The 23,999-nt window shown below is 40.1% G+C and overlaps 2 protein-coding genes across 3 annotated transcripts in view; one reads left to right on the top strand and one right to left on the bottom strand.

Annotated features, from left to right (window-relative positions):
* TUT4 (terminal uridylyl transferase 4) overlaps nucleotides 1-19,291 on the top strand; it is a 36,048-nt gene extending 16,757 nt beyond the window's left edge. Inside the window, exons 13-29 of one of the 2 annotated variants that reach the window (XM_039711305.1) lie at nucleotides 198-348; nucleotides 894-980; nucleotides 2,368-2,471; nucleotides 2,835-2,892; nucleotides 2,987-3,090; nucleotides 3,478-3,567; nucleotides 5,615-5,728; nucleotides 6,839-6,916; nucleotides 7,314-7,491; nucleotides 7,853-7,900; nucleotides 7,988-8,070; nucleotides 9,432-9,547; nucleotides 11,162-11,322; nucleotides 12,298-12,395; nucleotides 14,844-15,369; nucleotides 17,539-17,712; nucleotides 18,741-19,291. In XM_039711305.1, the coding sequence (XP_039567239.1) occupies nucleotides 198-348; nucleotides 894-980; nucleotides 2,368-2,471; nucleotides 2,835-2,892; nucleotides 2,987-3,090; nucleotides 3,478-3,567; nucleotides 5,615-5,728; nucleotides 6,839-6,916; nucleotides 7,314-7,491; nucleotides 7,853-7,900; nucleotides 7,988-8,070; nucleotides 9,432-9,547; nucleotides 11,162-11,322; nucleotides 12,298-12,395; nucleotides 14,844-15,369; nucleotides 17,539-17,712; nucleotides 18,741-18,832 (2,262 nt within the window). In that variant the 3' untranslated portion in view covers nucleotides 18,833-19,291. The remainder of the gene's footprint in view (nucleotides 1-197; nucleotides 349-893; nucleotides 981-2,367; nucleotides 2,472-2,834; nucleotides 2,893-2,986; nucleotides 3,091-3,477; nucleotides 3,568-5,614; nucleotides 5,729-6,838; nucleotides 6,917-7,313; nucleotides 7,492-7,852; nucleotides 7,901-7,987; nucleotides 8,071-9,431; nucleotides 9,548-11,161; nucleotides 11,323-12,297; nucleotides 12,396-14,843; nucleotides 15,370-17,538; nucleotides 17,713-18,740) is intronic. The other variant, XM_039711306.1, reaches the window with a different exon arrangement.
* A 974-nt stretch (nucleotides 19,292-20,265) lies between these two features.
* PRPF38A (pre-mRNA processing factor 38A) lies at nucleotides 20,266-23,987 on the bottom strand. Its single transcript, XM_039711760.1, has 10 exons — nucleotides 23,790-23,987; nucleotides 23,554-23,713; nucleotides 22,905-23,026; nucleotides 22,675-22,760; nucleotides 22,421-22,531; nucleotides 21,763-21,875; nucleotides 21,242-21,268; nucleotides 21,068-21,165; nucleotides 20,683-20,731; nucleotides 20,266-20,596 (listed from the first exon to the last, which is right to left on the bottom strand). The coding sequence occupies exons 1-10, from the start codon at nucleotides 23,917-23,919 to the stop codon at nucleotides 20,554-20,556; spliced, it is 939 nt and encodes a 312-aa protein (XP_039567694.1). The 5' UTR covers nucleotides 23,920-23,987; the 3' UTR covers nucleotides 20,266-20,553.
* Between the last annotated feature and the right edge of the window lie 12 nt (nucleotides 23,988-23,999).

Genomic DNA, 23,999 nt, shown 5'->3' with positions numbered 1-23,999 from the left:
CTTGTAGAATTTCCAGGTGTTTTGAGAGTTGTGGGAACTAAATGCAGCTTGTTGAGAGGTGTTGTGCTCTTTGTAGAGGCTCTGTTATTGTTCATATGTCAAATGTTCTTGGTTGCTTGGAAGTGTTAGGTCTGCTGAACTGTCTTAAGTGTCTTAAGTACACAAATAGAATTTTCCTTTTTTTTCCCCCTAAAAAGCCACCAACTATAGTATGCAGCATCTGCAAACGGGATGGACATTCCAAAAATGATTGCCCAGAGGATTTCAAGAAAATTGATCTAAAACCACTACCACCAATGACAGACAGATTTCGGGAAATACTTGATATAGTGTGTAAAAGATGTTTTGGTAAGTTCAGAAAGTGTTTGTACTCCACTATATTCTGTGATCTGTAACCTGGAAGAATTATAAACTCTAGGGTTAAATTACTTATTTACAATTATTCACAATTCAGTAGAAGAAGCTCTTCCAGGTGCCCTAGGCTACAAATGGATCAGTATTTTAATTTTCAGATAATCCATGGCTGAGATAACTTATAACAGATTTGAGAAGCTGATGTTATATGGGATTTTTCAACTGGTTTGTAAAAAGCTACTGGTGTTCCCAGGGGCAGAACTAATTTTTGTGCTTATCAAATTCTATGGCATCTTTTGAGGGTGCTGTCATGAGTTAACCTTGGCTGGATGCCAGATGCCCACCCGGACACTTTGTGGTTGAAAAATTGGATGTCTTGAAATAAAATCTGGAAGACTCTAATCATATAAAAAGAAAACCACAGATTTAAGCAAAGCAAGCACAACAAAAAAACCCCATCCAATCTTTTAATTACCTGAAAAAGATTCTTGAGGTGCTGAATGTCATGTCTGACTGTGTTTTAATTTGCTTTTACTTAGATGAATTATCCCCTCCTTTATCTGAGCAACAAAACAGAGAACAAATACTGGCAAGTTTGGAGAGATTTATTCGAAAAGAATATAATGGTATGTAACCTTAGGTAGTGATTCTTGAGAATGTGTTCTGGACAACATGACTGAAAAAGCAAAGATGTGGTTTGTCTCATTTTATTTTCCTTGCTTGCAGCAAGCAGGGGCATCTCTTTTCCTTCCATTTGCAAAGCTGTCTTGCAGACTTCAACATTGAACATCCCTTCATGCTATTCCATGGAAATGTCCCTAGAGTGGAGGAAGAGCTGCCAGAGTAGTAATGCAAGCACAGGACTGCTCCAGTCAGGCCAAGAAGAAAGTTTGGCTTGGTTTAGTGTTAGCTTTGGTCATGGGCCAGGGACTTTTGTTGCCTAGTCACCAGTGCTTGAGTATCTTAAACTCATCAGGATTTCTACCTTCACATCCCTTACATAAAGCAAGCAAAAGTGTCTTACTACAGGGATGGAAGTCAAGGCACAGAGATGCCAAGTGATTTTTTTATAGGAGGTGCAAAACAGTGCTAGGGCCAGGTACCAAACCCAGGTCTCCTGAATTCCAGTCCATGGAAGCCATTCTGCTGTAGCTGACCTGTGATCAAGGAGCTGGGAATTCTGTCCACTGGCTGTGCCTCCACTTACTGGCAGCAGCTGAGGATTGAGACCCGTTACAAAGCCTTGAAAGACTTAAAGTTTCCAGTTCTATTAAAGTTTAGGAAAAAAAGCTGTGAATAGGTGTTAGATCTATTTTCTTAGCATTCATTTCAGTTGAACAGATCAATGTATTCTTTGCAGTTAGGAAAGAATTTGTTTTAACAACATGATTTTGCCATCCAAGAATGAAAATACTTAGTAATATCGTGTTTCAAACAAAAATGTAAACAAAGCAATTGGGAAAGAATGTTTCATAAAGTATTGTAATCTTACTGCTTATGTCTTCTTGAAGAATATATTACAATTACAAAAACTCATTGACCAAATTTACCTAGTCATAGGAGAAATATGCAACCTAGATAACTCTGAATGGAACCAGAAATATTACTTTTGCTACCCTGGGAGTAGCTCTATCTTATCTGTGGGGTAAAGCTGTACTGGTGACTGGGTTTGCACATTATTTTGATTTATTAAAAGCAGGAAAGTGCAGTTGCATACCACAAAACATTGCACCACGTTTAGAGATGCCATTTAATGATGATAGTAACTGTAATGTACTTCAGTCATAAAAAAATACATAAAATAAATTTTTATCCTGCCTTGCTTTCTGTAAGTAATGTCTGAAGTGTTGTACTTCGTCCTTTATCAAAGCTGAGGTCTTTGAAGTGACAGTGTAAGCTCTCTCTTTAAGCTCAATTTTTTGGGCACATTGCAGTTAAGCAATATTTCATACTAAGCACTTACCATTCAATTGTAAAAGAAATTACCTTTTTCTTGTCTTTTCTTTTGATCAGACAAAGCTAGGCTTTGCTTATTTGGCTCCTCAAAGAATGGATTTGGATTTCGGGACAGTGATCTAGATATCTGCATGACATTGGAAGGTCATGAAAATGCAGAGGTAAGAGTTTTGAAATGGATAAAATCTGCTCTTTCAAATTCAAGGATTCTTTAAGGTTTTTTAATTCAGTTAAGATTTCTGTACACAGGAAAGGTAGGATTTGCTAGTTGCACATTGGCTTGTTGCACTTTGCACAACTGAAGCAAGAGCCAGCCTATTTTATTTTAATACCTTATTGACACACAGTGTACTGTAGATGTCCACACAGAGCATATGAGTTTGTGTAAATTAATGTGCTGGCTTAATGCTTGCTCCTTTTTGTACATAGACTTTTCATCCATGAATTATATGTGATAGTAAATGTGCTTGTTGGAATAGGATCCATGTTTTAACATCTGAAGCTGTGATCTTTGTTTTTCCTAGAAATTAAACTGCAAAGAAATAATAGAAGGTTTGGCAAAAGTTCTTAAGAAACATCCAGGTAGGTGCTTTAAATTATTATTTGTTTTGCAGTTAGATTTTCTATAAATGTTGTTAATGGAAATGTTTTATGTACTAGAGTGTTGCTTCCCCAGGTTTGAGGAACATCTTGCCTATAACAACAGCCAAAGTGCCTATAGTGAAGTTTGAGCACAGGCGGAGTGGCTTGGAAGGAGATATCAGTTTGTACAATACACTGGTGAGCATCTGCTTGTGTCCTTCTGTGTCCAAAGAAAGCTTTTAGTTCTTTCTATCTTACCCAAATAACCATTTGAGGGAATAATTTTGAAACTAGAATTAAAGTGCTTTGTTGTGTTTGTGTTTTTCTTCTATATTATTTAAATTCAGTGGCCCACACCCTCAGCCTGACATGGGTCCCTGTGTGTGACCTGATGGCAAAGCAGGGTACAGCACAGAAAGTCTTGTTTTGGGGATACTTCTGAAAAGCCACTACATCCACTGTGGCCTGTGTGCCATCATGAATAGTGCAGCTCATTCCAGCTTTCACCTGACACTGTGAAATTGTGCAATTTCTTACATAATTGGCTCACCCTGACACCAGTTTAATTTTTTTCCCTTTTTCCAGGCACAGCATAACACAAGGATGCTGGCTACCTACGCAGCTATTGATCCTAGGGTGCAATATCTGGGCTACACAATGAAAGTTTTTGCAAAGGTAATATAAAAAGAAGGTACTGATTTGTACAATACAGTGTTTTCTGCTGCAGCCACTGAGTTTGCCTTTTGCCACTACCAACTGGAATGGAGGCAGTAGAATGCTGTTGATATGAAATGCACTTTCTTAAGGTTACTGTGCTCCATCAGACTGTGTGTATCAAAATCAAATCCTGTACCTTCTGCTGTCGGAAGATTTCTGTGTAAGAGAAAGCTGATGAGAGGAAAACTTTCCTTTTTTGCTTCAATTTCAAACCAGCTTCAGTTGTAACAAACAAAAACCCCCACCCAATCTGTGCTCCATCAGACTGTGTGTATCAAAATCAAATCCTGTACCTTCTGCTGTCTGTTGGAAGATTTCTGTGTAAGAGAAAGCTGATAAGAGGAAAACTTTCCTTTTTTTCTTCAATTTCAAACCAGCTTCAATTATAACCAACAAAAACCCCCACCCAAACAAAACTGGAAAAATTGGTAACTCTAAGATGTAGGGGCATGTGGATGTGCATGGGCTTCCCAAGTTTCCATATCTGGCACCAGCCCAGAGATTACTGCTGCTTTCTTCTGGCATGCTTGCCTTGTTTGACTTAATATAAAAGTCAGGAACAGGTAGGTATGGGGTGATGAATGAATGCCTGAGTCTCAGTGTGCCTAGGACATAGACTTGACTTTAAGAATTTGGAAATGTCAGATTTCCTGCATCTTTTGTTATGATATTCTATCAAAATTTTATATTATACAGCCTTTGGTAATTGAAACGTGGCATTGCTTTTTATTCAAGCTGCAGTATTAAACACAGTATATCCAAAGAAAGCTTAGTGGAACTGGGGCAAATAAAAAATGGCTTATAGAGATGGTGAATCATGCTACCAGATGTTCATGTAATAAAATACCTCAAGATGAATAAAATAACTTTGTGCCAGAATGGAATGGACACATTCATTATACTGTCACTGAGACTAGCAATGACTTTTTTCTTAATGTGGTCACAGTAGTGCACAATATTGCCATGTCTCTTCTGTGTCCAGATTAAAAATGCCTTGTATTGATAATAAGAATGAATCTTACTCTTTTTTTTGTAGCATTGCATTCTGTTGTGCATGTTCTAAAAATACTACTGCAAAGATGAAACATTCAAGTTGTGGGATATACACTCCTGAATGTAAATGTATGGAAGTGACTTCGTAGCTATACAAATACTCTGGTTTTAAGCAAAATGCCTCCTCCTCTGCTTGCATTGGCAGAAAACTCAGGAACAGCTGTCAGTGCTGCTGCTAATGTGAAAGTAATTTACAAATCCCTGTTTTTTCCAGCCCTAGGAGGTTAAAAATGCATTGTTTGATGTGACACAGGCTCAAAACACAGGATAGCTTAGAGGCAGGTGCTGTGGAAGGGTTATACTGTAATGAGATACTCAAGCATAGTAAGGTAATTCACTGGTCAGAGTCACAGCAAGGCTTGGGTTGGAAGGGACCTTGAGCTCATCTGGCTCCAACTCCCTGACTTGGTCAGGGCTGTTTGTTTTGCACTGTGTTGTGCAGGCTGCACCATGGTTTAATTAGGTATGTGTATGTTTGCTAGCAAAATGCCACATGTGGTCTGCACTGCCAGTACAACCTGGAAATCCTTGCTGTTAATGAATTATTTCTTTAAAAGGGGAGAGGGAGCCAAAATATTAAGGAATCATAGAAACAGCTCTTGCAGCATGAGTTAAGGAAAATTAAATTTAACGGTATTGAAACCTGGCATTTATGTTTTGGGAATTTTACTTTGGGGTTTTTTTTCAGTTTGGCACATTATAAAATTTTTTAAAGTATTTTGGCTATGAAAAGCTTTTCTGTTTTTATGTTAGACAAATTATGCTATGGATTTGCCAGATGGCAGTTGACTCTTGGGTGTATTTATTTTTCAGGCTTCATAAAACAATTTTTAATTATGAGGTGAATGTATTTGCTGTTACTTATGGGGTTTTTGTTTGCTCTCTGACATAGTTGTTAGTCTTGAACAGTAAAATGTGTATTCAGCATTTTGTTTAAAATGTGTTTTTTCAGCGCTGCGATATTGGTGACGCATCCCGTGGTAGTCTGTCTTCGTATGCCTATATTCTTATGGTTTTGTACTTTCTACAGCAGAGAAATCCACCAGTTATTCCAGTTCTTCAGGAGGTAGGTTCAGAAAATGAGGTTATGAAAATAGATGCACTTTTTCTTCAAGCCAAATATGAGAAGTCTGGGATTTTAGGATCAGAGGGGATAAATGAAATATGAGACCCTTCTAATCAGCAGGTTCTTAACTCCCTCTTGGTTTTAGTAGGTAAAACTGACCAAGAAAATTAGATCAAACCTGGGAGTCTGTTGTGCCTAAGTTCTGCTATTACATTTACTTTGGGATTTTGGTCTTATGATGATATTTATATGATGAACAGGATAGAAAAAAATTGGCAGGTGGTATGGAGAGAAGGGAATTGTAATTATGAGCCTGCACCAGATGCTCTTGAAATGTGAGTCCACTTCTTCAACCAGTTATTGTCAGCAATAAATAATGCTCAACACTTTATCTGTAAGAGAAGAAGTTTATTTTATTATTTGATATGGGGAAAATAAGATAATTTATGCTTTGGTGCAACTTAAAATAAATATTTTATGTGTTCCAGGAAACTTTATTTAGAAAATAATGTTCTGCACCCCCATTGTATGGGAGGGGAGAGTATAATTATTCAGCTATCTGCCTCTTCCTGGATACACCCTGGAACTCCCAAGCATGTCTGAAAATTATCCCTTTCTGCCTCTTTAGGTTTCTTTTGCAAGAGGGAATTTGGCTTAAGCATTGCAGTTGAGACTCATAGACTTTCTTGCTGATACTTTAGTATCTGATACTTTAGTAGTGGTTGGGGGTTTTTATTTTACTGCTACCCTGAGAGTGCATTTAAATAACAGTGGAATTTCCTCTTGGCTGTGCTAAAGTCAAAATGTAATAGAAGTCATATAAAGTCTCCTTAGAGAATCTGTGGGCAAGAGAGACGTTGGAATCTTGACAAGGTAGTTCTTAGTTGAAAAGAACAAGTAAAAATTAAACATCCAAATAATTTGAGAGGTACAGCAACAATGCAAAAAGTCCTTCAAACTTTTTACAGAATGGGAAATTCTGTCTGTATAAGAAGTAATTGTTAAAATTAAAGTATTTATATTTTTATATTATTTTTTTACCAAAAGAACTGCAAGTATTTTACAGCAACTTTGAATTAGAGCAGTAACTGTCACTCTCTGTTCTGGCAGATATTTGATGGCAAACAGATTCCACAAAGAATGGTAGATGGATGGAATGCTTTTTTCTTTGATGACATGGAAGAATTGGTAATATTCTAATTCCAGAAGACTAAGTAAAATTTAAATCTTGCTTTTCAGGAAAAGTAATAAATTTTTAACAGTGTAATATATAAAATATTAATTTTATTAATTAATTAAACTTCCATATCCATAGTGTTGCAACTTCCCAAATGGGTCCTATTTTGCTAAAATGACTTTCTGCTTTTGCTTGGTTTATTTTAGGTGATTTCGAAATAACATAAAGCAGGAAAAATATTTTTTATTCTTAAAATAAGTCCAGGCTTAGTCTTAACTGTAGTGATTTAACATTACTATAACTAAAATAAACTATTTGTAGTAGACAAACTTGTAATTAAAGAGGCATTTCAGGAGAAGCAGTGCTGCAGTAACTGCAGCTGAATAACTTGTCTTCACCTGCGTGCAGAAGAAGCGCCTGCCTTCCCTCGGGAAGAACACGGAATCCCTGGGCGAGCTGTGGCTGGGGCTGCTGCGCTTCTACACGGAGGAGTTTGACTTCAAGGAGTACGTGATCAGCATCCGGCAGAAGAAGCTCTTGACCACCTTCGAGAAGCAGTGGACGTCCAAGTGCATTGCCATTGAAGGTACTCTGCTGAACTGAGGGGCCAGTCGTGAGCAGGAACTGACTCTGTTGCTTGAGAGGCTGTTGTCTGTGCACAGGATCTTTGTGTGAGGAAACCACAGTCATTGTTTCAAAAAGAAACATTGTTAGCAAGTCCTGCTCGCAAAATTGATGACTCATAACTTTTACTAAATGTCAGTGAATTGTTCTTCTTACTGTTATTATGGTTGACTAACATAACAGTTTTAAAACTCTCAGCATTGCTTTGCTATAATCTACTCTGCAAATGCATTTAAAATGGAATTCTCTGCATTAAAATAAAAAATTCTGTTGCAGCAAATTTTTTCCAACTCTGATTTTTTTTATCTCCCTTCTTTGTGCAGATCCTTTTGACTTGAATCACAATCTGGGTGCTGGAGTCTCTAGGAAAAGTAAGCTCTTAATGTCTTCTGATGATGAATGTTCACTGAATTGTGCCTTTTCTGTTGTTTTCCAATAACTTTGTCTTTCTCCAATAGTGACCAATTTCATAATGAAGGCATTTATCAATGGGAGAAAATTATTTGGTACCCCATTCTACCCAGCTGTTGGAAGAGAAGCTGTAAGTTCTCTGAGTTTTTAGTGTGTTTTTTTCAGTTTCTCTGTCCACTGAATTGCTGCAAATCTCTTGCATGTATTTATCCATTTCATATGCACAATATGTGTAACTGTACTTTGTCTGCATTAAATGTAAAGCTTAGTTTTTAGCTCCTGGAATATAAAACTTAGAGGAGTAGTTGGGTGGGTGATGGGTATTACTGGCAGGTTTGGGGAAAGTAAGCTTAATTTGTGTTTTGTTTTTTATAAAACCTCCCACTGTATGATGTATTGCAGAAAACTGCAAATCTGGCTGTAAAACCCAGAAACAGCTCTAGGAATCTTCCTGGCTCTTCATGTAGCTAAAGAAAACAGATCCATCTCCATCCAGGAGATGTTCCATTCTGTTTCGTTTTCCACTTGGTGGAGATAGTAAGGATTGCTGCTTAAACAAAGAAAAGGATGATGATTGATTTTTTTTAACAAGTTGCCCTTTAAAATTTGCGTAGTGAGTCAGGGTTAGGAATGTGTTCATGCAATATCATTTTGGAGAAAGTACTGTGTAGAGGGTCCAGTCATTGATGTGTAGAGAAAACTTTTTTTTTTACTATGAGCAAATAAAATACTGTAATTAGTATTGTAAAGATCAACTTAGAAAGGCATTTTCTAAAACAGTTTAGAGGACTGTTCTCCCAGTGGATTTTAACAGAACTTGAGTTTCTAAAGGATCTTTAAAGTCTTTTGAACGTTTTTAATTCCCTTCATCCTTCCCTATCTTCTCTTTTCCACTTGCTTGCTTTATCTGTGGTTTTTTTCTGAGTTTATACCTCTGTTTCAGTACTTTCACAATATTTGTTGCTCAGAGGCTGTAAACTGGGCCTTTGTGCTGACACACATCAAAACTGCAGCTGTCCTGAGCAAATTCCAGGGGAGGGGAGTGATACAGGTCAGTCTGCAGATGCTCCATCTGTTTCCCACCTGAGCTGTGTGCTGTCTGAAGGGATGTAATCTGTCATCTGGGAAGGGACATTGGCTGCTTTGGAAAGGACACAAGCAGTGACTCAGACACCAAAATAGATTATATGCAAAAAAATTGCTTTCTGAAGAGCCTTTGGGGAGGTGAAAGGTGGGCAGCAGGCTGGAGCCTGGTAAGCTGTTTTGCAAATTCAGTCTCTGTCCCTAAGACCAAATAGCCCTTTTTAGCCCAAACTGCTCCATATCTCTGAAAAAGCTGCCATTATCTAGGAGAAGAAGAGGACCTGGTATAACCTCAAAAGAAGTAACACTCAGGAGGCAATAGAGATGAAAGCTGTCAGTTTGACTTTCATTCCTTAGTCTTGTAAGTGAATGGTTTATATGTTTTATCTGTCTGATGTGTTTTGATAGGAATACTTTTTTGACTCAAAAGTGCTGACAGATGGGGAATTGGCACCCAATGACAGATGTTGTCGTGTCTGTGGAAAAATTGGTCACTACATGAAAGACTGTCCAAAGAGGAGGAGGTAAGTAAAGCTATTGTGAAATCTTTGAGATTAAATTATGAGGGATTTGGATATTTGAAGATTTAATGGAAATGAAAAATTGGTCAATTGCAGAGGAAATCAAAGCTTCATATCTGATCCTCAACTTCCCATCTTATTTTTTCTTTTTTTAAAACAGTTTCTGATCACCTCTTTAAATCTGAAGTGTTTATGGAAGCACACAGAGTAATATCAGCATTCTATGGTGTGTTAATATGTAGTTAAGCTTAACTTAAAACTTAGATCACTAAAATATCCTTTTTGTAGTGTAAACATTCAGATGGAGAGCATATTACCTGGCTGCAAATCTTATCATGTATTAAATAGATTTCCTGTAGTGGTCATGTTCAGAGGGCAGTGTTGAATTTGAATTGTTCCGTCGATCTGATAACATACATCTACAAGGTAGGTCAAAGTTCATTTAGTAAACTCTAGGATTAATTAAAATGTACATAGGTGAGGTGCATTTCTGTAACATCATATTAGTGCCATGATGTTACAGGATCACCATATCACTTGGTGATCTTGCACTTGTACGTTAATTTCTCTGAGGAATTTTGGGTCCAGGACTCTGAAAAAGGAGTCCTTGGTACATGCAGGTCAATGTTTCCAAGAGAGTTTAATAGGAATTGACAGAAAATGTGCAGTCCTCATTTTTTACAGCTTTGGCTATTTAATGACCCACTCAGCCTAGGTTGTCTGACTCCTCCTAAAACCTATAGAAGCCCTTAGAATGTAAATTAATCTGGGCTCTTTCATGTGCTCCTTATATTCAGTTTTGTGCTCCATAATTCTTCAAAGGATTCTTGCTCTCTTCGTGCTACAAAATCTTTATTTGCAGCCTTTTGTTCAGTCAGCAGTGTTCAAGATACATGAAAGTGCACTGGAACCCTGTGGTCACAGGTGGACTATTTCTTTCAGGTGCTCTCTGTACTACAAGCACATGGAATTCCATTACCTCTTTCCCTATATCTGCCTCAGGAAAAGTTGTGTTCTGCTCTTCACACAAACTGCTACTACAGCACAGCCACACAGAATCTCTCTCAGATTGTATATACAGTTCACATAATAATATTATTATTTAACAATCCTGCAGATACCTTGTGGAAAAAGACCTTCACTTCTTGTCTTGGTTCTGATCACGAGTTCTCCTGCTGTTTTAGAACTGAGTGTTTGAAAGAGACTCAGTGCTTTGTTGCACATGTCTGACAATGACAGAGAAATGTGCCCTGTCCAGTGAGGGGCAGATTGGATGAAGGAGGTGCAGCTCACTTGTTTTGGGTATATTCTGACTCAGTGGGATTGCTGCATAGAGCTGCTCCCCAGCTCCTGGCAGGCTAAGCCTGCTCAACTGCAAGCATAGTTCTGCCCTAATACAGTCAGACAGCTTTTGGACAAGCCTGGGGAGCTTCTAACTTCATTAAGTGTATACAGGCTGTTAACCTGCCCAGATTCTGAAAGTGTTATTTGGGATTCCTGAGATATTTGTATTCTGATACAGCTGTTGGTTATGTAACCATTCCCAGTACAACAGCTCTACAGAGATTATGTGTGTGTGTGTCTTTGTGATAATTGCTAATAAAAATTATTGTTCAGGTTGAAGAAAAAGGAGAACGAGAAAGATGATGAAAAAGAGGTGAAAGAAGAAGACAGAGAAACAAGAGAGAAAAGGTGTTTCATCTGTGGGGATGTGGGTCATGTTAGGAGAGATTGTCCTGAATTCAAACAAACCCGTCAGAGAAATAATAGTGTGCCAGGTAAGTTAGTTTATGTGTTAGGATAATTTCAAAGCTCTGAGGTCCCTTTTCTCTAGGTTTCTGTAAAGACTTGATAATTATCTTGAAAAAATAATCCTGCAAGTAATGTTTCAATCACTGAAAATACAGCTTTTAGTCTGTGTTGCTTTTCTGAAAGGGGAGTCTCCAGAAGTAGAGTCTTTGTATGGGTGGTAAAAATGTACTCAGCAGTAAAATACAGTGTACTTCAGAGTATTGCATTATTTGTCTTCTACTCACAATTGGTGCATTTCAAAGTAGTAATAGTAATAATAGTAACAATAGTAAGAATAATAATAATAATTGAATGCATTTCCTCTTCCTAATGTTTCTCAAATGTTAGCTAACCCTCCATCAGCTCTGAGAGGTAAGTAAATGTATTTTCAGCAAAAATCAGCACTCTTTCAGTAACACTTCAGAAAAAGCATACAGATGAATTAAGCTAAATCCAGCTTTCAAATTACTGATCGTACTTAGAAAAGATTAATTGCAAACTCATTCAAATTAGGCTCTTGGGTGCCTGTGGTAGTTGAAAAAATAGAGGAAGCATTCATAAGTGAACTTCAGAACAACCATGCTTCTGTGTTCTGTTATCCTTTAGTCTTTTTTTTAGCTTACTTTCTTTGCCCAGAAGTTTCTGCTGTCACTATTGCTATTTAAAATGCCACTGCTTAGAGCAGTAATATGGAAACCTATATAAAGCAGAGCTCCAGCCTGATGGCAGTGTGAGCCTTGTTCCTGCTAGACTTTGTTTTATTAAAAAATAGACTTTGTGTTTAGCTCCTACACCTGTTAAAGTTATCTACTGCCAGTAGAGGGAAAAGTTCCACTTAAGAGGAGAGGTGAAAGTGATTTACCTCCTCTGTGTCACATGGCAGTTAAGGTATTGCTGACTGCCAGTTCTGCTCATTATTCCACCACCCTGTGGGTTTATTAACACTTGTGTTCCTTGATCAGGCACGCAGCTGGTCCGGAGCATGGTCAATTCCCAGCTGGTGGCTGTGGGCCAGCAGCAGGTGGAGCGACCCCTGCGCACCAGGCAGTCATCAGAATGTGTAAGTTCTGGGAGGGGAATGCAGGGAGCAAAGCTGCAGCAAACCAGCCATGCTGGGAACAGGTTTGCATGCTTTTTCTCAACAGATTCTGGACTTGGTCATGACAGCGTTGCGCTGTGCCAGTTAGCGGAGCTTTGATTTATGGTGTATTGTGTCTTGGGGAGCATTTATGGTTTTGCAGTATGGAAACCTCATAGTCAAGTCTGAGATGAGATACCTTGTGATTTTGAAAGGGCAGATTAAGCTAGGGTGCCTTTCAAATTCTCATTGTTCTGGCAGTGTTCTGGAGGTACTAAGGGAGATGAAGCATAGCTCATTGTTAACATCCTGGAGACTTAGGTTAGTGACAACCATGACTTTTTGTGGTTTGAGAGATCTGTCTTAAGGGACTGTCATGTACAGACACAGCACACAGCTGAGTCATACTTCAATGAAAAGTCTGCCAGAGCACACTAGAAGCACAAGCAGAACAATAGAGAAATTTTTGACAGTTTTGTCCTAGAATTTTTTCAAGTCTCCATAGAGCTACATAAAATATGTTTGATCTTCTGAGTGGAGATGGGGAGCAGAGGGTATTTGTGCAAATACAACTGCTGGTATTTAATATTTTTGGAGCAGACAGTACAGCAGAAATTAATTTATTTTAAGCTCTTAGTCTGAGAAGTATGTGCCTGCTAATGAAGCTGGCAAGTAAGTAAATATGATAATCAAGGCTGCTGATCACTAATGCTCTTTGTTTAGTTTGCTACTTTGCTAACTGATCAGCAAGCATTTATTGGAATGCTGGCTCCAGTAATGGAGATTTTATGACTTACAGTGTGCTGCTGTAGGGAGGGACTGATACAGCCCTAATCCAAGTGTAGGGCTGAACATGCCACAGGAGTATATTTTTTAGGAGCCTTATATTTCTGCGTGGACTGAAGCTGGATGTGTGGGTGCACTCAGAGGCAGACGCATCGCGTGCACATTCTTGTGTCACCTGAATGTCATGGACTCTGTGTGTTGCATGGTTGTCATTTGGCCAGGATTTCTTGGTGAATATGTTCTGTCCAGGAGCTGGTGGAGAAGAATGGGAAGAGGGAATATTGGTGGAGTAAGAGGGAGAGAGTGGGAAGGAGATCGAGAGGCTGGAGTGTATTATGCCTCCTGTCCTGCTGCTGGCACATTCAGTGCATGCTTGTGTTGGGTTAATATTTGCAGGAATGTTTGTAGCCAGTGCATGTGCTTTATTTTTATAACATTTAAAGTGTTAAACTAGTGATCACCTTTCAAATCCCAGGTTTTACCTTCTCTTCCTGGTTTGGTAGAAAGGTATAGGAAGCACTCATACAGGCACAGTTGGAATAGCAGCAGGGAGCATTCCCAGCTTCTGGGCTCCAGCTTTTGCCCAGGCCCAGGCACACAGCATGCTGCTGGAGGGGATGCTCTGGCATGGGCAGTCCTGCAGACACCTCTGGTTATTGGAGACAAGTGACTACCAGTTTAAATGGACAGGTGAGCAGTCAGGGATAGTGACAAGCTGGAGAGACCTTTAACTCCAGGTGCTCAACAGCAGCTGAGGCTCTTGGAGCTTGGCTGGCTGCTGTAGTCTGTGGAGAGAGGAGTCGGTCTCGAATGAGATCTGAGATTCAGGTTCTCCTCTCTGGGTTAGGTACCTGTCTCATTTGAATGTCTCTGGAGGCACTTATTCCATCAGCAACTTGTCTCAGTGCTTGAAACCAGACTGGGGAATCCAGATACTGGCATTAAGTATTGGCACATAAACTGAGCAGCTCTTTTCCCAGCCACTCCATTTCTTAAAGTGCTTCACTGTTCAGTTGCAATTCCAAACAGATAAAATAGCCTCATGCCTGTTTCTGTTGCTGGTGAAAGAGAAAGCTTGGTAAGAGCTCTGCAAAGGCTGTAATAATGGCTATTACTGTGCCTTTAGCCATGGCCTAACACCAGGATCTGAAGGTTGAAACTGGGTTTTTGGAATTTGCATTTCTTGTTCAACAGATTTTTTAAAATAAAAGAAATATTAATAACTTACTTTGGAATTACTTAAAAAACTGTGTAGTAATAAGAACCACTCTCTTTAGAAGTAAGGCAATTAGTTAATGAGATACTGGGCTGTACATAAGCAGGGGAGGAAAGACACTGATTGAAGATCAGAAACAAGTGTTTCAGGAGTCTAATGAAGAGCTTGGGACTAATATTCACTCAGAATGGTGTTTCTGATGGTGGGATGTGCCACATTAACAGACCAGATTATCTGTTGGTGAAAGTCAGTGTCAGTTGAACTGCACTTACTGAAACCAACAGGAATTTGGGTTCAGTGCTTGGGGTGTTGCTGGGGAATGCTTTGCTGTTTTATAAATAGTCTAACACAGTGGGTGCTTATTAAAGAAAACACCATTAAATAGCCAGTGAACTAATCAGAAATACATACTTTTTTTTTCCCTCCAGTCTGATTCGCATCAGTCATCTTACTCTCCACAACCTCAGCAATTCCCACAGAATTCCTCTCAGCCAGCCTCCATTAACCAGACTCAGCCACAATCAATATCCCAGTCTAAGCACGTTCCTCAGCCACAGCAGGGTGCACAGCCACCCCATCAGGTCCAGCTGCCTTTGTTTAACTTTCCCCAATCTCCCCCAGGTCAGTATTCCACCTTGCATAACCTGGGATTACTTCAGATGCACCATCACCACCAAATTCAGCTTCCCAACACTTCTTGGCCTATTCATGGGCCTGTTATTCACTCTGCACCGGGTAACCCTCCTCATTCTACAAATGTTCCATTTTCTGTGAGATCTGGCAGCAGCAGCACCACAAATAACCAGAGCAGTGTAAGCTTGAATGATCCCAGTATCATCTTTGCACAGCCTGCTGCCAGGCCCATGGGAATCCCCAGCACTTCTCATGAGGGACACTGGCACAATCCTGTGACTCCAAACTCACTGGTGAACAATGGCACTGTGGGAAATTCAGGTAACTCTTCTCTGTTGTATCAAACCTCTCGCACTTTGTGTACAAGTGTTCAGTGTTACAGGAACAGCTAACTCTTTCAGCTTATTTCATAAAAATATGATGCTTAAGAAACCACATCATGACTTTCACCTGTCTTAACATTTTTCTAGGAAAAAAAATTAGAATTGATCACCGTAACTTTTAGGCATTGGTCCTGTCTGCCATTAATGGCTGTGCAACAGTGAGAAATCCTGCATTCAACTGAGAAACCTGCTCATCATTGTTTGAATCATTCACATTTCTGTGAATGCACTGACAAATAATGGATTCCTTAGACAATTATGGAAACATTAAGGTTGGGAAAGACCTCTAAGATCAACACATTATTACATAATTTATTAAGGCAAATGCTGAGGCTGCAACCATGAACTTAGAGATTGCAGAATTACAGTTGTGCAAGTTGAATATTGTCTCCTCACCTTTAGTACAATATAATATTATCTTACCTATTCTGTTTTATCCTGTGGCTTGTTCTGCCATGTTTAACTTCCATAATCTTGATGTTGATTCCTGACATTACATTTTCCTGTTACAAGTGGGCAACAGCCTCATAGCAAAGCCAAGTACATTGGTATATCTGAGGCTGAGAAAAAAGCAGTATATAATGATTAAAGCCCATTCAGTTTTCTCTGCAGCATGAACTGTGGCAGCCCCTAAAATTTAACTATTAACCTTTACATCATTAATCATGGTGGTGGTCTTCTGATTTATTCTGAGTGTGTAAGTCCTCCTATGTTTAAAAAAAAAAAGCGTAATATAATGTACTGGTGCAGTTGTTCATCCTAAGATGAAAATTCTGAAACTCCTGCCTAGCCTTTCTCTGTACTAATAATGTGGTTGTCAGTAACAGTAGATTTTCAGCTGAGTCTACTGTTTTGAATGAGGAATAATTCACCAGTGGGCTTCAAACATATGTTAAGATGCTGGACATACATGATTTTCTATTTAAAGCTTTGTGGGGAATATATTCTAAAGGATACAGGAACTTCTACCCATGTGTTTTCTGTGTCTCTAGTGTGCTCTGTCCCTGCCTCTCCTTTTTGGATCTTCTCATCTGTCCCCTTCTCCAGCTTTGTCTTTCCCTCAAGCAGCTCCTTCCAATCCACATGTCCTTACTAAGTAGCTGCCTTCTTTCAGACAAGCGTCATAAATTGTAAATCCTTCTCCATGTGCTGTCAGTCACAGTATTTTTTTCCCATTCCTCATCTTCCATCAATTTCCAACCTTGTCATACGCCTTCTCCTAGTTCCCAATCATAGTAATTTTCTTCTTTGAAATTGAATCAGTTTTATTTCCTTTTTGGCTTAGATGCCATTAAAGTGAATGCACAGTAGAGGTGAGCTGTCTCCTGTCTGTTTGAAGCACGGGACAATTTGACAACAGTAAGTTTGAGGAAACTTTGTCCTGGCTCACGTAACCTTGACTTGAAAGGAGCTACTTTAATTTTCCTTTCAGTAGACAACTGATCAGAAGTATGATCATTGGAAGTATCAAGACAGACAACTCTTTTTCATGCATACTCCAGAGCTGTGCCTCATGTTGTGGGTCCTGCCTCCTTGGATGCTTGATTTCTCATCCTGAATGTTGCAGTGATATCAGAATTGTAAATAGAGTAGCTTTACAATTTGTATATTTATTTCCAAAGTTTATATTTTTCTCTCTAAAAATATTTTTTTAAGTTAGTCCAGTGATCTAGATAGCAAGTTTCTTAAGCATGTAAGTATTAGTGGAATTCCAGTGTACATCTGAGAGTTATTTCTTGCAGTAGGATAATAGCTTTCATGTCACAGTTTGTCAGTGGTAGTGGATATTTGTGTGGGATCAGACAGTAGTTCTGAACATTGTTCAGAATGTATTTTTCATCATGAGAAAATAATAAAAATAGTAAAATCATAGCTCTTGATTTTAATGTTGATTCATCGTCTCTCTTCCCAATAATTATATTATAGTGAATAATGAAGTAATTTAGGTGGTAATTTTTACTGATGTATATTAAAAAAAAAAGTAGCACATCAGACTGATCACATTAAGTCCCCTGCAAACTGTTTTTTAAGATGTAAATTGTATTTGTGACTTACTGTTTAATTATTTCAACTTGCAATGTGCTTTTCCCTTTCAATTGAAAAATAGATCAGGGTTTCCAAGGACAGTTTGGTAAAATGAACCCTCCTTCTGTCCCTTGGGACCATGGGACCCCTACCCATTTTCCTCTCCTCCGAGGAGCGTGGCCTTACAATATGCCTCAGAACTACATGCAGCAGGGAAATGCCAGCTACCCACCGAACAAACCTTTCTACCCTCAAGGTACTAGAACCAGTATGTGAATCAACAGCTCGTGCACCATGTCTGTACTGTCTCAAAGGCTTTAAAAGCCAAGCAATCATGTGTCACTCCTAGGTTCCCTGGAAACATAACAAATCCCAGAGTCAAATCAGCACTTCAGCTTCCTCTGTGGATGAATTAAAATCTTTGTGGGAGGGAAGGATTAAAATGAAATCCTGAAATCTGAGCCAGTGTGCAGCCTGTTGCACTTCCAGCCTCTTTTTCTTTGCTGATGCTGGCTCACCTAGAGCTGCCTCTGCTTCAGTAGAGGTTAAGGTGATTGGCCCATGAGCGTGTTCAGAATATGAAGAAATTTTTGTTGTAATTCATTTTATTTGGCTTTTGTACCTTGCTTTGTGGAATGACTTACATAGATAAAAACTTACAAGACCATAGAATAATTGAGGTTGGAAGGGGCCTCAGGAGGTTTAGTCCAGCCCATGCACAGTCAGAGCAGCATTGACTGCAAAGTTAGGTCAGGTTCAGTTCATCAGGGAACTGGAAAGGATAGACTTGATTTCCACTCTGATGTTTATGAAAGATGAGGGTGTTCAGCATCTAGCAGGATGGGGAAAGGCTGTAGGAAAAAGACCTCCACTACCAGAGAAACAATGTTCAAATTTGACTTGGAGGATATGCAGCTTCCATGCTGTGGGGGGTCACCTGGTGTAAAATGAGAGAGATGGCCACCAAATCCTCTTTCAAAATCTAATCTATTGGCTCTAGCAGGGTTTCCAAGTGAAAACTGAATTTACTTAAAATTCTGAAATTACTTTTGTTAAATAACTGAAGTAATGCAACAAAATTATGTGTTTGTGATTGTTAGGGAATTTTAGAGATAGGATTAAAGTAATTCTACGTTGTCCCATTAAATGGGTTAGCTGTAGAGATAGCATTTTTTGTCAGTCTAGTAAATGGTTTTATTGCTAAGTTAGATCAGTACACTGAATATAGCCAAGCACTGTTAAATATGTGATTTGCTGAAGTAATTGTAATCCATTTTCTTTTAGCTGGTCCACTGATGCAGAGTAACCAGCGGTTCTCACTTCTGTCTCAAGGACACCCACACTTGAATCTGAATTACATTCAACAGAAAAAGTGAAATTGGATGGGATTGTGGGTGGGTGGGGGGAGGGGAGGAAGAAATTCAGGTTCTGATTTAAAATCTTAATGCAACATGTTTAGATACAAGATTATTTAAGACTGTTTTTAAACTGTATCATTTGTACATAGATATGAACTATAGTTTTTACTAGTATCACAAAACTGAGTGATACAAATTTCATCTATTTTATTACCCTATTTTTAAGGGGAATTGTGTTTTGTTTTATCTTGATAAACTGTAAAGAGAGAGAATTTTTAAAATTAAGTTCTTTATTTTCTATTAGCTGTATTCATACTTTGGTTGCTTCAGACTTTATATATATTGTTCTAAAAAAAATAAAATTAGAAGGGGATTTCATGTGTTTAAAAATTTGTCACTTCTATTCTTTACAGAACTATGTAGTGCCAAAAAACTTTTTAAAAAGAAAAATAAAACTGCAAAAAAAGGACATAAGATTTTTTCCTCTTCTCTATTTGTATGCATGCTCACTCTAACGGGACTAACAGAAATGGCTTTAATGTGGACATCTTGGAAAGCTGAGCAGTTTTAACAAGTGGTACAAGCACAAGACCTGCTTTTCTCCATGCTGGTGTTATTGCATGTGCTGTTCACAGCCCGTGTGTGTGTTATACTTGAAGGAAGAGCACACCTGCTTTTCTGTTTATCAGCTTTGCAAAATCATGTGCAAATACTGTGGAAAAATTAGGCTGTACTAGGAAGCAGTTTTAAATTCCCTAGGCACACTTGTGTTGTCAGCACTCCCAGGGCAACATGAGAATCTTGAAGCCCTAAATGCAGAGTTCAGGGATAAACCTGCCTGTCCTTGCTCCTGAAGAAAGGCCATGAATAAAGACATGGTACACAAGGGCTTAACACAACTGATTTCAAATATAATAGGAGGAGAATTATATCTTCAGTAAGAGCTTAATTATTCTAAATTTTAAAAACTAACTTGAGCTGAATATCATCATGGTGTCAAATTCATTTCCCAGTCACAGAGAGGCCACAAACCATGCTCAAAGTAGTGGTGTACTGTCTTTAAATATATTGCATTTCTTACTCCAGCATTAAGTAGTGCTTTATGCTACTTTAACCTTCTGAACTCTCTGATGGCATCACCAGAAGCAGCAGATTACACTGAAGGATAATTTTTACAAAGCACCCAATGACAACCACATGTTGGAGAGCACTGTCAAGTGAGCTTTTAATAAATACTGTCACTGGGTTGTGACAGCCTTGCTTCCTCTCCTGCACTGGAGCTCTGAGAGGCCAGGGCTGGGAGCCCTGCAGTGTTTGTGACTGAATACAGACTTCCTTTGGCACCTGACTGCAGGGTCAGTTTGACAAAACAAGGCCCTGATTTGAGAATGAAGCCAGCTTCAACCAGGGGACATCTCAACAAATTATTATGAAGGAAACAGCCAGGAGCCTTTAAAGACAAACCTTCCTTTTTTTATTGCTCTTCATTAAGTTTTTACAGGCTTCAAGAAAAACAATTAAAAAACAACCTTCGAATTCTATCACAAGGATGAGTAACTAACTACATAAAAAGTATCCTTAGCTTACCTTTAATAAAAAAATTCAAGAGAACAAAATGAGGATGATGAAAGAAAAGGACTGCTAAAGCAGCCAGTAGAGAGCCAGCTGTCCTGTGGAGCAAACAGGACAGCATTAGACTGCAGCTCAAGGTCCTTGAACAGTGGGCTGGGTTTTGTGTGTTACTCATTCCCTCGCCGACTCTTTTTGTGACTCTTCTTAGATCTGAAACAGAAAAAACAAAAAGTCAATGCTGTAATGTCTATCTTTTAATTCCCAAAGTGCACTTCAAAAATAAGCCAAGCCTTTACCTTTCAGGTGATTTGGAATGACTTCTGTGTCTGTGACTACGATGATGCCCTGTGGGATAAAAAGGCAGTAGTTATTTCCATTGCCAATGGAATTCTTTGTTGTTTTGCTAATGCTTCTAGTGACCAAGTGTGCTAGACATTGCCAGAACAACCCTAGCTTTAACCAGGCACTCACATTAACCTCCTGGCAAGTATCCGAAAACTTACTCAAGACAATTTTGCAGCCATTAAAGGAGTTCCCCAGCTCTGCTTTCATGTGAGCAGCAGTTTTATCAGCCAGATTTAACCCCTGTGCTACCACCTTGATATGGTGACAGATTTTTCTTGCAGTGGGTGTGCTGCTGATGAAGACTTGCCAGAGTTATTCTGGAAGTGGCAGAAGTACCTGGAGATTTAGATCTCGATCTGTGGCGCCTCTCCCGGGACCTGCTCCGGTGCCGTCTCGGGCTCTTGCTGCGATGCCGCTCCCGGCGCGGGGATGGGCTGAGGAAAGGCAGCTTCTAAGAGAGCTGTACTACAAGGGCACACTGCTCACTTAAATAACAGAATTAAAGAGTACCTTCTTCTCTTCGGAGAGCGGCTGCGCCTGCAATTGGGGGAGAAAAGCAAAAAATCACTAAAAATCATTAGTAAAACAGCCGTTTAATTTCCCACATCCTTCAGCAACAGCACCAGGGCTTTTACCTCCCATGAGTGTTTTTGGCCTGCTACACATGGACCATGCAGTAATCAAGAGTTTAGTGATGAATTTTTCCTAGTTTAGTATCAGTAAGAGCAATTAATAGGATTTTCTCTGCAGCCTCTGGCTTACATAAAAACAAAGCTCTTGGTTCTCCTTAACATCTTCACTGTATTGTCAAATTTAGCTGAAGTTGGCCAGCAAGTTCAGGAGTTAAGAGAATGACTGGAGAAACAGGCAGAGGGGTTGACAGTGGCTGTGCACTGCAACTCCTCACTGCAGGAAGTGCTGAAGGAACTGGGAGGTGTCAGAGTTCTGGATGCACTGCCACCTTCACTGCTGTGCTCCAGCTGCCTGCAGCACAACAGGTAAAACCAGAGGTGAAGGAAGAGTGCCCTCACCTCCTTGGGGAGCGGCTCCGGCTCCGGCGGTACCGCACCACCGGGGACCTGCGGGGCTTGTCCAGGTCCCTGTAGCCCCTTCTGCGGTGGTCAGGAGATGGGATCCGTTCCAGCTGTAGACAACGGGGGAACATCTGTAAGTTCTGTTTCAGCAAGGTTTTGTGCTATCAATAAAGACTTCTGAACAATGGATATTGTAAAATTCAGGCAGCCAAGCTTCCCCATTCCTGAGTATTTCTTATTCAGGAGTGAGTGGTGCTGTCCAAAACTGCCAACTGGAAATCAAACAACCACTTCTCGTAGTGTTGGTTCTCAAGAAGTACAGCAGCACTGACTGATGGCCACAGGTCCTTCCACCATCACCTTTAGTTCTCTCCATTACATATGCATATAAATCAATTGTTCTAAATAAGCTTAACACAGAGCAGATACAGATTTGTGGAATTCAAGAGACAGGAAAACATGGCAACCTGAGAGTTGCTTCAGGGTCCAAGTCCTCACAAGCTGCTTATAGAAAATACATTATGAAGGGAGGTAAGAGCTGCCAGCAGCCTCCTGGTGCCTGCCCTCAAATATTTGTCATAGGCCATGAAGTGTCCTAAAGGGGTTCAGCTTCAACTACTCCTTTCCAAAACAGCTCATCAAATAGTTCACCAACCTTTTCATCTTCTTCTTCCTCCTCCTCACTAGATTCTACATCATCCATGTCTTCCTCCAGAGCACTAACACGAGGCTCAAGTTGCTCAGCTTCTTCCAGAACATACCGTTTCTAGAAGAAATTGCAACTTCATTCCACATAACCCAGTAAGAACAAACACCTAAGGAGGCAACCATAGCTCACACAAGCCAGCAGCCAGTCCAGCTACTGGACTTGGTGCAGTCAGGAATTCCATAACCATCCACACTTCCAACCTGCAGTCGAGGCAGGATGATGTCACAAACACGTTCCTCATGGAGCAGCTCATCAATAAATTCATCCACGTGCATCAGCTCAAATTCTGGGGGTGAAAAATAGCATTTAAGAGAGTAAAATTAACACCGGAGACTGAAGTAAAGACGCAAACACTTCAGACAACTTATGTCAACAGGTTATGCCACAATTTTAAAGATTTATGTTGCTAAATAGACATAGGAGTGTTTACCCCCATTTCTGTTCTGACTTTTGATTTTCCGGTAGTCGTTGTAGAGCGGTTCCAGGTACTTGTAGCAGTCGATGGCAGTGCCCGTCAGTCTCATGTACAGTGCTCCAAGCATTCGGACATACCTGCAAAGGAAACCTTGCCATGGAGCTCAGCTTCCTGCACACTTAGCAGTTTGGATAAAAAAGTTTTTCCCTCAAGTTTCTGAGGAAAATCAGTACACAGGCCAGAATACACAACCATTTAGATTTGCTCCATCACTTCCTTAATACTATTAAAAACATAATACACTTTGTATACATAATATCTGTAAGGGTGCATTATCACTAACAAGATGGAAAAAGTACTGAAGAAAAAGTAGATTAACATGAATGCCTTAATGCAGCTCATTCCAAATACCTCAAGCAGAGGTTTATTACAACAGAGAGCACATGCCACAAAGATGAGCCCTTCCAACAGGCCAGCAAGGAGAGCAGTCTTAAAAGCAAGAAGAAAAGCTTGGTTTTGAGCAAGCCCAATTTGTCAGGGCATATTGAGAGCTAAACCCCGCACTGAGGTTTCCCTGGCTGGTTTGGGCACTTCCCCTCGGTACAACAACCTCAACAAGGGGAAAAAAAAAAAAACACCAAAAAACAAACACACTACAACTTACTTGAAGTCTTCGTTTTTTATGAACTCCACGATGATGTCCTTCTCGGGCTGGATCTGCAGCATCTTCAGCGTCAGGCACAAGAAGGGCGTGGGTTTAATGTTGCCTCCATAGACGCCCCCCACGTACTTCAGCTCCATGGCCTTGTCCACCACCAGCTCGGCTGCGAGAGGGACGGGCCGGGCCGTCAGCGCGGGCTCCCCCGGGCCCGGCCCGGCCCGGCCTCCCGCCCGCCATACCCGTGAGGCCGAAGCATTCCTCCTTCCAGTACTTGGACTCGTAGATGCGCGTGCGGATGATCTTCTCCACCAGGTACTGCGGGTTGGTGCCGTGGATGCTGTGCGCGTCCTTCACCGTGCGGTTGGCCATGGCTCAGCGCCGCTCCGAGCTCGCCCCGCCGGGCCCCGCTCCCGTCAGGGCCGCTTCCGCTTCCGCCTGCGGGGCGGAGC

This window comes from Passer montanus, unplaced genomic scaffold, assembly GCF_014805655.1.
Source record: "Passer montanus isolate IOZ18808 unplaced genomic scaffold, ASM1480565v1 scaffold25, whole genome shotgun sequence".
Taxonomy (NCBI): domain Eukaryota; kingdom Metazoa; phylum Chordata; class Aves; order Passeriformes; family Passeridae; genus Passer; species Passer montanus.
Note: the sequence above shows the minus strand (reverse complement) of the source record. Positions and strands in the feature narration are given on the sequence as shown.